Source organism: Vanacampus margaritifer, chromosome 9 (assembly GCF_051991255.1).
Source record: "Vanacampus margaritifer isolate UIUO_Vmar chromosome 9, RoL_Vmar_1.0, whole genome shotgun sequence".
Classification (NCBI taxonomy): Eukaryota; Metazoa; Chordata; class Actinopteri; order Syngnathiformes; family Syngnathidae; genus Vanacampus; species Vanacampus margaritifer.
Genome location: NC_135440.1, coordinates 15446048 through 15458838, shown reverse-complemented (window position 1 = coordinate 15458838; position 12791 = coordinate 15446048). Strand labels below are relative to the sequence as shown.

The following is a 12791-nucleotide window of genomic DNA, read 5'->3' as shown; positions in this document are numbered from 1 at the left end:
GTTTCAGACATGTGACCGGAAGTAAAATGCAGCACGCATGTTTTTATTCATCTACTTTCTTTTTATTGATACTATTATAATATATTTTTAACAAGACAATGGATGGATGATATTATGACATTAGATATAACGAATAATATATTATGTAAATGTAACACTTAAAAGTAATAATAATTAAGTAATCCAAATGTGTTTTATCTAGCCTAACTGACTTAACGGCTCTAGTCAAAAGTGAGCATTATTACCTTGATAGTGGACATAACAGATTATGGTCATAGTTACCTCAGTACTCAGAAGCTGTTCAAAATCAGAGAGGGTTGTTGTAATGACAGGAAGCTTTAAAAAACTAAATAAGAGCAAACATAAAGCAAATGTGTCTGTCAAAGATGTTGATTTATGGAACAATCATGAAGGTTACAAAAATATTTAAAAAAAATTGAGTGTAATGAAATTATACATGAAAAGGGGCTACCAATAAATCCCTTTTTATTGTTATATGAGTGCACATATTTGTTCGACAGTTGACCCTGTAGTTCAGGGGTCACCAACTCCGGGGTCCTCGAGGGTGCCTATCTGGCATGTTTGATATATTTTCCCTCCTTCCAAGCACCTGATTCAAATGATCGTTATCAGGCTTCTGCAGAGCGAGCCTGCTGATGACCTGATCATTTGAATCAGCTGTGTTGGAGGAGGGAAATCTAAATCATGCAGGATAGGCACCCTCGAGGACCGAAGTTGGTGATCCCTGCTGTAGGTTCTGTTCTTTGCAGGCATAAAGTAGGTCAAATGTCATTTCCAACAAATCTTTCCCACAAATCTTTATTTGTGCAGTTATGAAATCAGTAGGCATTGAATGACATTCCTCCTCCAACAACAACAAACGTTGCTTAAAAAATACCACATGCATTAAAAATGCAAATCCCAACCACTATACCTGAGTAGAGACTACATAGAACAGACAGATGATCTTATTTGTGGTTCAGTAAAATATGTACTTGTATATGTAGGCGCTTCACTCAACCTTTTTTTTTTTATGAATCTCTCATACAGCAGTGAGTGACACTGTTCAGTTCATTCTAATATCTAAAGTTCTAAACAAAACTCAACCCCTCAATGGAGTCATTAAATTGACCTACAATGTCTACTTGTATACTCAATGTGTGAATTTACTATTGAAAAGGAGCAGCCCCACATGATTTACTTTCTAACTGCCGACACTTACGTCCGTGACAACTTTCTCATCATTCGAACAACTGCTATAATAGACATGTATTGCAACCTAAATAAAACATGCGTGCATTAAGTTTATCAGTATTCTAAAGCGCTATGTCATATAATAATCTACTCGCAGAATTTGCATGAAGTAACAAATATATTTAAATGCTACACAAATATACATTATTTCAAGTATTGTAATACGAAACCCAGTGTTTATACTGCATTTCAATCTCCGTCGTGCATTAAAAAAAAAAAAAAAAGGTAAAAAGAAATCCTTGTGCTTGTACAAACTGAGCAAGAATTGTAACGGTACCATTTAACACTCCACGTTTTGATTTATTCTTTTAAACAAAGGAATGTTTTTATCAAAAGAATCATACTAACCTAAATGATACCAGTATTGCTGAGGGCACTGAACATCATCTACAAATCAGTTTTTTGTAAAAGTCAACCTCCATTTTAATTCCTTCCTAAAATGAGTTAGCAGATGGGAGGCTCAGAGAGAGATCCATAACATCATCTTGTCTCGCCGCTTCTGCCGTCACCTCACACTCCACCCGCTCACTTTTAACCACAGGAGGAGGCGTTGGACTGGATGCCCTCTTGGATAAATCCATGGGTTCACAATCGGCATCTTGGATCGGAGGCAACACAGGAGCAGGAAGCGCCGCTACATTTTGGACTTCTGGCACAACCTGCGCAATCCCCGGTGGAAGTGTCAGGCCCTCCGCGTTGGTCGGAACAAACAGGACGAGATTAGAACCGGGTGGGGGCATTTTGTCGAGGGTGAGCTTCCAGCAGCCATCTGAGGCGGGATTGTCCCCCGCCGCCAGCTGAAGAACAGCAGAGTTGGTGACAGGCGAAGAAGCAGGGTTGTTTTGCACATGTGTCGGCTTTGGGGGTGTTGGTGCTGGATTCGTTGGATCGTTTGTGGTGGAAATTGTCTCAAGGGGCTTCTTTAATGAAGGATGTTTCTTTGTGGCAGTCTAAAATGGGAACAAAAATTCAAGCACGTACATGAAAAATTAAGGTTTTTTTTTCTTCTTCAAAAATTGTCCGAATTTTTGGGCTCTTGTATATTTCTTGCCAATGAGAAGAACCTAAAGTTTGTAGGTGGAGTTTGATGGAGTTGTGTGTTAAGTATCAATTACATTTCATTCGGTAGTGCTGGGTGTCATCTGTGTAGAAAAGATAATTTGTTAACATTTTCAAAAAATATAGGCAAGGGAAAGTAAGTAAAGCTGAACAGGAGAGGCCCTAGGATAGAACCCTGGGGAACACCAGCGGTGAGAAGTACCAGGATGGGTGTTTTTGAGCTTTATACAACCAAAGACAAATTATTCAAACTATTAGATGTGTGAAAGGTTTTAGCTAGGCCTGGGTAAATAAATAATCAATATTGAATCTATTTTACTTTTCAAGCCCAATATCAATTCATAAAACTATAAATCGATGATTTCAATATCTTTTCCCCATAAACTCATAAATATATTCTATTTCACATGTCCCAAAGACGTATTTATACGTTTTTAAATGTGTCTTTGTTTTTTTACGCTAGACTAGAGCACACAAGAAGGCTTTGATGCAGCCTCTGGACTGCAAAGAACGGTTGAAGAAATGTTAGTTATTACACATTAACGGCCAGCATGTTTTTATAGCAATAGAACACAATATTCTGTAGGCCTTGCAAAATCCGTCAAAATCTAGTAAAACAGCCGGGAGTGAAGGGGATTGCTTCAGTGAAAATGGCTGGTAGCGAATGGGTTCATTTATATTTACAATTATTGAATTACAATTGTGAAAATATTTTCATCTCATCTTTACTGATGTCAATGTTTGTGTAACACTTAAGTGACTATAACACGTGTTACTTTCATTAATAAACTAAATCATTTAACAGTTACCGCCGCAATTATTATTTTTTGAATTTAATGTTTGTGGAGTTTTTATCATATCCTTGATATTTAAGAAGAATTGGTGTTCCATAATTAATATCGGATTTAAGTGAAGTGAATCGTAAAAAAGAAAAACCGAACTTGAATCGAAATCGAATCGATTAGGGAAATTAGAATTGATACCCAGCCCTAGTCTTTGCATAATAATCAATTAGTTATGCATAATTGATTTTAGGTTAATCATGTTGTGAAACAAAAGTCATGCAACCATACAAATAACAATCAATGAATTGATGATCAAATGTAGCCAAAGTCATCAAATGTCAATCCCTCGTCCACACTCACCGTAGGTTTGGCAGGCTGAGGCGATTGTCCACACGTCTTCAGGTGGCTGTCGTAGTTATGCTGATGAGGAAAGCCCAGTCCGCAGCTCTGACAGAGGCAAGGAGAGTTGCCGGCATGGCCGCCCATGTGGGACATGAGCAACAAGGCCGAGCGGAATCCCTTCCCGCACTCCGCGCATTTGAGGACCCTCTGGTGGGCCCCGGCGTGTTTCTTTAGCTCCTCGCTGGTGCTGAAGCTGAGGCCGCACTCCAGGCACCGGATCTCGTCCCCTTTGACGTCACGGCTGCCCCAGCAGCCGGTGTCTTTCTTGTGTCGCAGGAAGTCCCCCTGGCTGGAAAACTCTCTCAGACACGCCACGCAGTGAATGCGCCCGGGTTCGCACTTGTGCTGGCGGTAGAGCTTGGCTAGGCGGAAGTGACAGCGGCACCTTACGCACGTGTACGGCAACAGGCCGAGGTGCGAGAAGCTGTGTTTGAGGAGGGAGTCCTTGTTGCCGAAGCTGTCGGCGCAGTCGGTGCATTTAAAGACACGGTAGCACGCCTTCTTTTGGTGGCGCTTGAGGGATTTCGCCTGGGTAAAATGCCGGCCGCATTTTTCGCAGACAACCTCCGGCATGGAGCTGTGCAACGCCACGTGATGCTCGCAGGCCTTCAGGTTGGTGAACACGCGCTTGCACAGGTCACACTCGTAGAACTCATTCTCGAAGTGAGTAATGGACAGGTGGTGCTCCAGAGATTTGTGCGAGGCGAACGACATGAGGCAGATGCGACAGTGCGGCCGGACCGTCTTGTCGGGGCGGTGCGTGCGCAGGTGCACGCGGTAGTTGCGGATCTGCGAGAAGCGCTTGCCGCATTCGGCGCAGCAGTACGGCCGCGCCCCCGTGTGCAGGTTCATGTGGTCCTGCAGCTTGAAGTCAGACGACAACCGCAGACGGCACACGCCGCAGATGAAGTCGCCAGAATTTGCCGGCTCTGTAGAGAACGCAATGACGGTTGAGGTGTGAGATTGTTTGTCTTTTGTTCGTGACAGCAAAAATGACAATTTTGGCATAAACGAGGACCTTCTGTACTTAGAAAATGCCAAGCCACGCTATATCTAGTGAAAAACGGTGAGTAATTGATGGCGCCACAATCGAAAAGTTTCAAATTGCCTACATCGGGGGTCTGCAACCTGCGGCTCTTTGGTTCCCCTTCTGTGACTCCTTGTGGATCTCTAAAAAAAGAATGTGTGGAAAGTAATAACTTTTTTTATATTATTTATTTGTATTTTTTTTTAAATAAAATAAAATTAACTTTTGATTTAGATTTTAAAAAATGTATGATTGAATAAATCTTCCCAAAAAAATGTCAATTCAATTTTTATGTTTTTAAAAAATTACCTAAAAACGTCAAAATAGTGATCGTAAAATGTCCAAAAAGAAAGAGGAAAAGTGGAAAATTACCATAAAATGTCTATAAAATTGCCAAAAATGTTAAAAAAAAATGAATAAAAAAGGCAGAAGAGAAAATGTTAAAAAAGTAACCTAAAATGTCCAAAAACAAAAGAAAGGCAGAAAATTACTTTTGGAATTGCCCCCCAAAAAGTCAGATTTTTTTTTTTATCAACAGAAACAAACAGAAAAGAAGGCAAAAAAGAAAACGTTCAAAAACTGACTATAAAATGTCCAGAAACAAAGAAGAAATCCAGAAAATTACCCAAAAAATGTCTACAAAATTGCCCAAAAAAGGCAGGAATAAATGAAAAAATTAAAAAGGCATTAAATGTCCAGAAAATTACCATAATATTTCTATGAAATTGGTAAAAATGTCAGAAAATTTAATAAAAAGGGCAGAAAAGAAAATGTTCAAAATAATCTAAAATGTGCAAAATGAAAAGGCAGAAAATTGCTGTTCTAGAAATATACTTTTGGAATTGCCCAAAAAAAGTCAAGATTTTGGTTGGTTAAACAGAAAAGAAAGCGTTCAAAAAGTAACTATAAAATGTCTGAAAATTACCACAAAATTGCCAAAAATATCAGAAATTTGCTAACAAAATAGGCAGGGAAAAAATGTTTAAAAAAAATACCCATTAAATGTCAAAAAATTACACACACAAAAACTAAAGATGAAAGGTGAAAAGAAAATGAATGCCAAAGAATTGCATATTTTTGTGTTGTGGTGCAGCTCTAATTAGTTCTTGGGCCTTATTTATTTGCTCTAAATGGCTCTTATGACAGGAAAGTTTGCTGACCCCTGGCCTACATGAATAGTTTCAATTGTAATTGTACTTGAAAGTATGATCCCAAAACAGTAAACACCTTAATATATTTTCTTACGTGTCGTACTATTTTCCGGTTTACTGTAAACTTATGATAGACCGCACTTAACAAACTAACATATATTGCACGTCAATAAGACCATACCATGCCTCACTCGTCAATGTCGTCCTACCGTTGTCTTCATCCTCATAGTCATCATCTTCATCTTCATCTTCCTGGCAGACCACTGAAACTTCGCTGTCATCCGAGTCGCTCTCCTCCGGCTGCCGTTGGGTCGCCGCCGGTTTGTTCCCATCGTCTTGCAGGGGGGTCGCTCCACCGCCAGCCTCCTGTCCACTTTGTGATGGTTGTAGCTGTTGACTTGGTGATGCTCGCAGGCCAGGTGAGAAGCGGACTTGTTGGCCTAAGGGCTGCTTGGATGGCTGACCTTTTACCAGCTGGCTTCCCCTGGGTGGGTCAGGGGTCGTCAAAGCGGGAGAGGGGCAAGGTGACTGTGAGTCCTCACATGATGTTGAAAGGCTTTCCTGTGGCTGGAGGACGTCGGGAAAGCCCAACTCTGTCAGTTGGATATCAATTGTGTATTGAACAGACATTGTGCCAGCCGGGGAAGGCAACACAAAAGCAGGCAGTTGTTTTCGAGTCGTGAAAATAAATAATTCACTCGTATGTGGTCATGGATGGCACAGTTGCTGATGCACTTAGGTTGCTGGTACGACTCCCCACGCAGACTCACTGACTTGTTCGAACTTGAAAGTCCCTTGTCCCTTAAATGTTTCTTTCATCTGAAATGTTACTTTGTCTTTAATATTTGATGACGTCAATGGGCAATCGCCAGGCCTGCCCTTAACATCCAAGAGGATATTACAGCACGTTTTCTACATACTTGTTCTGACAAAGTCTTCAGCCGCGCCTATCAAACGGCTAGACAAGTGTTAAATCCTTCGAACGTGGCATTTTCTCCACATTTGCTTTGTTGAAAACATTCTTGGAATTCCGGCGTGAATCCACCTGAATTGTGCACGCCGCTCACCTGGCAAAAAGACTCGCTACTCTCGTCCGCTCTCTGTCCACGACCCGAATAGTCATCATAGTCATTTTCCCTGTATAAAGGCGGAACAAAATAAGAAGAAATCCTCCTGGGATATGACAAAAAGATGTGTTTTCACGGCGCAATTAGCGTTAACGCTCGACTCTTTAGGGCGAGTTGGAGAGCAATGAAAACATAAGGAGCCACAAAGGCAGGAAGTAGCCGTGAACATGATAGCGCACCTATTGGCCCGGAATGGTATTGCACGTCTTTATGCACGCTTTCGATTTTGCTAGTTACATCTGTTATTTATTTGCTGATTGTGCCTGATTTTATTTTAGTTTTAGACTTCATACTTGTGTAGCACCTTAACTCACGTCTTAAAACATATGATTATTATGATAATGAGGGGTAAGTGACTTGCTCAAGGGCACCTCAACAGTAAAGCAGACTAGCATCTTCACAATAACGAGTAGCCTTTTTTTTTTTAAATCTGCAGTGAGACTTGAACCATAACCATCCGGTTCCAAACCCCGTCAGTAATCTACTGTCACAACATTGACTAATATGTACATGTAACCTGAGCATTGTTATGTTGACTTGAAAGTGGAAACCACAAATGACTTGTTCAAAGGCCTGCGTAGGCCAGAGCCGTTTTTTTTTTATTTTGCATTGTCCAAACACAGCAGTGGGAAAAAAACAATTCAGAGAGAAGACACTTAATATACATTATTTACTGTGGGACTCTGTACGCAGGGTAGAGCCATAAGTTTCATTCAAGAAATGTCTATGACAGTAATTCATGATAGTGAAAAAGTAAAGGAGCAGTCATTATAAATCATGATTATAGTGGATCAATTGTCCACATTGAACCTAGAACAGTCAGCAAACAACGTTGAAGCCTACTAAAAAAAAAAAATAAATGTCGGCAAGTTTAATTTAGATAGAGCCAAGATCAGAAGTATAGTAAATTAGGTGTAAAAAAATACATATGAACCAGAGGCTGTACATTATTTTGACAAAGTTAAAACATGGCATCTAATAGCTTACAAAATATGCACTTCTTCAAATATTTTTTGTTAACGTGAAAACAAAAATAAAATTCACACCACACATAAAAAAAAAAAAAAAATTTTTTTTAAAAAAGTGAATCAAAACTATGTTTTTACAAATCAACTATTGTTTAGTTAACAGTAAGGAAACATTTAGCTAGTCAATGAGATGTCCCATGTAAGATACCACTTGAAGTTCAAACTTCCTACAATGCCATTTGACAAAATGTCATCAGCTTCAGAATTGGGCGCTGCTCGTCACTTCCTCGACCTGCCAGTCACGATTATCTTTTGGGGGTCTCTGGCTGCTCCTCGGGGTGGGTCTTCTGGTGAGCTTTCAGAGTGCGCTCGCGGCCGAAGCTCTTGCCGCAGGTGGGGCAAGCGAAGCGGCCGACGGCATGCGCGCGCGACATATGCGCCTCCAGCTGCTCGGGCCGGGCGAAGCTCTCCTCGCACTCGGCGCACGGGTGGGCTTTCCGGGCCGTGTGCTTCTCCTTCTTGTGGGTGCGCAGCTGAAGCGCGCTGGGAAAGGAGAGGTCACAATCGGGACACGCGTGCTCCACTTTAACTTTCGCCTCCTTTGCTGCTTCGTCGCCGTCAGCTGCGGCGGTTTCTTTTTCTTTTGCGTCACATTTTTTTACAGCTACTGCCGCTTTAGGAGGGCGACCTCGCTTTGCTCCGCCCACTTTTGCTTTCTCCTCCGCTGGGGCTGCTGGGGCTGCTGGCGTCTCCGGAGCGGCGCCCGTATTTGCCGCCTCCCCTTCCTCACAAAGCTCTGCCTCGTCTTTCTTCTTCCGTTTTCCCCTTTTCTCACCGCTAGCCGCCTCCTCCAGCTTGACCGGCCTCCCGCGCTTCTTGGCCGGCAGGGTGCTGCCGTTGCACTGCTGCCCTTCGGGATACTTCTGCTCGTGTTCGTTCAGCTCCGATTCGCTGTCGAAGCCCTGGCCGCACTTCTTGCAACTATGACTTTTTGCGGGCTCGTCGGGATGCTCGGCGGCCTCGACGTCGGGGCGGGGGTGATGGGCCAGACGATGCGTGCGCAGCATCGCGGCACTCCGGAAGGTTTCGGTGCAGTCTTTACACGGCAGCTGCTTCTCTGGACACACGTGCCTTCTGTGTGTTGTGAGCTGAAAAAAGGAGAACATGAATCACACTCATGGGAAGAAAAAAAAAACACACCCATCCTGTTTTCTACTACTTGTCCATACAGACAACTATTCACACTCTTAATTGATATTTACTAGGGGTTGGAATTTTTGACTGTCACGATTAGGTTCTGATTTTTGGCTATGCGATTCAAAATGTTTTGATTGACAATAATTTCCGCTTGAATCTATAGATACACAAAGAATTGTCATGCTCTACCCCAGTCTGCTGGAAATATTAGTGTCATTTTTATTTTATGTAATTTTAATTATTATTTTTTTTTTTACATTTGTTAAGTTTTGAATTGTAAGGAAAGAGCATTTCCCCCACAAAATCAGCGTGTAGACCACAACTGCTACTCAATGTAGCCAATTATACATTTTACAGTTATATTCTGCCCTCCCTGAGCAGACTGAGATCCTCAAAAGGATTCAAATGTTGCTGGTTTCAAGCCGTTTATTACACTCCAGTTGAGGGTAACTGTAAAACTAAGCAAACTAAATAAACAAAGTTACACACAGTGCACACTTAAATGCAAACACACTTTGTTTAGCCTGTTAATGCACAATGGTAAGCGCCATTGACTCGCTAACGCAAATTAGCGCGCTACTCGCGGCACTTTTAACACGCAAACGAACGGATATTCATACAAAACGCCGCAGGAATGTATACAGAGAAGCATCTTAACTTTACTCACAGGCATATGCTCTTAGTTTATTGGCATAACGTTATCATAACTTTATTCTTCTGCTCTCTAATGCGGCTACAACATAAGTGTGTATCTGGACACACCAGAGCCATATATAGAGAGTTTGGCCAACTTGGTTTTCAGCAGGATAACAAGATGGCGTCCATATGCCATGTGACCAGCAGTTGACTAATCACGCTGTGACATATGGACGCCATCTTGTTACCCTGCTGAAAACAGAGTTGGCCAAACTCTCTCTATATACGGCGGAACCACACTGCCCCTAAGTGGCCAAATCGTGAACAAACATGAACAGCGCTCCCGATAAAAGGCACACACAAAAAATGGCAAAATATAATAATAATAATACATTTTATATTGATTCTGAATGGTAGTGAATGGGAAATGATTTTTTATTTTATTTTTTTTGCACACCTCTATTATTTACAGCTATGGATAGTTTAAAGTCATGTTTTCGGAATGTGGGAGGAAGCCAGAGTACTCTAAACAAACCTCACCCAATCGTGGGTAAAACATGTAAACTTCACAAAGGACAGCCAGAACCATTATTTGAACACAGAACCTCAAAACTGTGAGGCAGCTGTGCTAACTAATAAGACGTCGCGCTATCTAACTACAATATTTTTAAACGAAAATCTAATCTTGGTCTCACTTCAGTGAATGTTCTGAAGCTCTCCTTGCAGGGAGCACACTTGAAGGGCTTGTCATCCTTGCTGTGTGTCGGCTGGTGCAGTGTCAGCTCCTCGGATGATAAAAACGTGCGGTCACACACGTAACACGTAAACAGCGTGTTGCCCTGTTGATGAGTGGCACAGGAGATGAGGATTCATTTAAGACAACTACACCACTAAACCACAATATTTCCCCAAGTCACTAAACTGTCATCATTTATGTGGAAATTAATTATTAGAATGTATTTATTACATTATCATTTAATACTGCAAAAAAAATACATCAGAGACAATAAAAAGTGTCAGACTGGTAGCAGATTCAAGAAAGCGCACCTGTTGAAGTTGTTGCTTGTACTCTTCCCGGTGGCTCTTCTTCATGTGTCTTTCCTTGGCTTTGGCATTGCAGAAGGTGATGAAGCACTGGAAACATTGCAGATTCTCATGCTGGTCTGAAAGGATAGAAGAAAAGGCAACAGGTGAGAATGCCAGTGCAACTCTCATTCATGTGCGTCATCAAGAAGTTCATTTAAAGACAACAGGAATTCATTGTTGAAGATGTTTCACTTTTTCTACTCAAAATTAGTAGGCCTTGAAACTCCTAAAATTTGACCAAAGTTTCCTAGTGCTACTAGTCAAATTATCCATGCTGTGTGTGTGTATATATTTTGATTTATATTCTTACAGTTTTCTGTTTCTAAATGAAATTTTGAGCGGCAAAAATTTGACAGCTTAATTACAATTTCAGTTTTGACTTATTCAATACGATGCGGTGCGATACGAAGATATGTTTTACTCACAGGGTTGAGCGGTGGGTGCAAGAGGTCCATTCAAAGTGATGGGCCGCTTGAAAGGCTCCACCGGTTTTTCAGGGGGGGCTTGTGGGGCTGGAGTCGGCAGTCCCCGTCCCATCACAATATCTTCGATGTTTAAAATGTCAGAGTCCATCGTGGAATGTTACAAATCCACAGTGAAAGTCTGTACAAAATATTGAAGATATAATAAACGCTCACAAAATCAACATAAAATTGATACAAATTGTTCATGTTTATTTATGTCTGTGTAGATTCTCAATCATCTTGAACTGAAGCAAGTGGACTCTTTGTTTGTTGAAATTGTTGTGCATTTGTGTTGATGTTCATTCATATGATGTTTTTAGGCTAACGTTATAGGTAAAAAAATAAATAGTCCAAATCAAAACCTCATTCCGTACGGTTACAAATATAAAAAAAAACACACACACACATTCGCAAGGTACCGAATCATCAAGGTGCAATTAATTCAAGATACGGGCTACACTAATAAACGTGTCTACACATCTACAACGTATTAACGACGTAAGATTATTGGTGTGTTTTTTTCTTTCGCGTATCGTTCAATTCGCGTCCATTCACGTTCCAGCCTTCCCAGGCCGCTAGCGTGCCTGACTCGTTAGCCCCAATGTAGCAAGCACTTTTACGCGCTACTATCTACAGATTAATGCGTATTAGTCGTCTTCTTGAGCACTGTAAAAATTCTAAGTGTTCCCTAGTTCATGGGAACGTAGTGTAAATATAGCTGCTTTAATGCAGTAATCACACAGTATCGAACCAACGTAATACTAAGCTAGCATGCTAAGCTCTGCTAGTTAGCGCTAACAACACAGAATGCCGCTCAAAGAGGATCGTACACTTTTGGTGTATTTCAGTAAGTTTGGCCCCGCGGATGGCGCCTACAAACATATTTTATAAGTGATCGTAATACGGACGGAAATCTATCAATGAAGACTTGTTTTCAAAATAACATCTTGATGGACAAGTACGTTACCTCAAAGCGCTTTTTGAATGTAATTGGACTGACAGACTTGACCCCGGAGAAGTAAACGCACAGAACCGAATCGGACACTTCCTGATACGAGACCAACATAGCCGTTAGGACAACTAAAATGGCTGCCGTCTCTACCCACCAAGTAAACGAAGAGAAAGGAACCTTCAAGCCAAACAAATTTGAATGTTACGCACGCATGTTTGTATGCGGTATTTGAAACTTGTACTTAATTATAATCGAACTGAAGTAAAATAAATCTAATTTAAATCGTTCGGTTATTACTGAGTCTATGGGGGTATTCGGTCACGTGACCAAAGTTTGGTGACGCTGTTTATTATTGGATAATCTCATTGGTTGCCTTTTTTTTTAAAATCCAATGTTTACCCTACACTTTCTTGGTGGATTCTGTGCATTGTGACAACATTGTCGCTTTCATAGTTGAACTAAAAGTATAATGGTGGCACGGCTGGTCTTTTTCAGTTATCATTAACCTACGCTAAAGCAGTAGTAAATTCATAATTACAGTAATATTTGCATATAAAAAACTTTAGGCCATACAGTCCAGTAAATACTAAACGGTAAAATGATTAACGAGCTATAAACGAGCTTAGTGGACGACGAACTGTCATCATTAAGTACATTATCCGAAAAACACTTTCCGATGCCAT

General features: G+C 41.1%; 2 protein-coding genes across 2 annotated transcripts; both read right to left on the bottom strand.

Moving 5' to 3' along the window:
• Positions 1 to 803: 803 nt before the first annotated feature.
• Positions 804 to 6966, bottom strand: LOC144058305 (uncharacterized). Its single transcript, XM_077576696.1, has 3 exons — positions 5888 to 6966; positions 3459 to 4429; positions 804 to 2204 (listed from the first exon to the last, which is right to left on the bottom strand). The coding sequence occupies exons 1-3, from the start codon at positions 6306 to 6308 to the stop codon at positions 1689 to 1691; spliced, it is 1908 nt and encodes a 635-aa protein (XP_077432822.1). The 5' UTR covers positions 6309 to 6966; the 3' UTR covers positions 804 to 1688.
• A 494-nt stretch (positions 6967 to 7460) lies between these two features.
• znf576.2 (zinc finger protein 576, tandem duplicate 2) lies at positions 7461 to 12400 on the bottom strand. The gene is made up of 5 exons (XM_077576713.1): positions 12124 to 12400; positions 11118 to 11295; positions 10654 to 10769; positions 10302 to 10445; positions 7461 to 8921 (listed from the first exon to the last, which is right to left on the bottom strand). The coding sequence occupies exons 2-5, from the start codon at positions 11263 to 11265 to the stop codon at positions 8079 to 8081; spliced, it is 1251 nt and encodes a 416-aa protein (XP_077432839.1). The 5' UTR covers positions 11266 to 11295; positions 12124 to 12400; the 3' UTR covers positions 7461 to 8078.
• Positions 12401 to 12791: the final 391 nt, after the last annotated feature.

Coding starts and splice junctions, on each gene's coding strand:
- LOC144058305 (XM_077576696.1), bottom strand. CDS start 6,308: ATGTCTGTTCAATACACAATTGATATCCAACTGACAGAGTTGGGCTTT. Junction 4,430..5,887: donor CTATGAGGATGAAGACAACG/GTAGGACGACAT, acceptor CGTTCTCTACAG/AGCCGGCAAATTCTGGCGAC. Junction 2,205..3,458: donor CTCAGCCTGCCAAACCTACG/GTGAGTGTGGAC, acceptor TTCCCATTTTAG/ACTGCCACAAAGAAACATCC.
- znf576.2 (XM_077576713.1), bottom strand. CDS start 11,265: ATGGACTCTGACATTTTAAACATCGAAGATATTGTGATGGGACGGGGA. Junction 10,770..11,117: donor TGCACCCACCGCTCAACCCT/GTGAGTAAAACA, acceptor CTATCCTTTCAG/ACCAGCATGAGAATCTGCAA. Junction 10,446..10,653: donor ACAAGCAACAACTTCAACAG/GTGCGCTTTCTT, acceptor ACTCATCAACAG/GGCAACACGCTGTTTACGTG.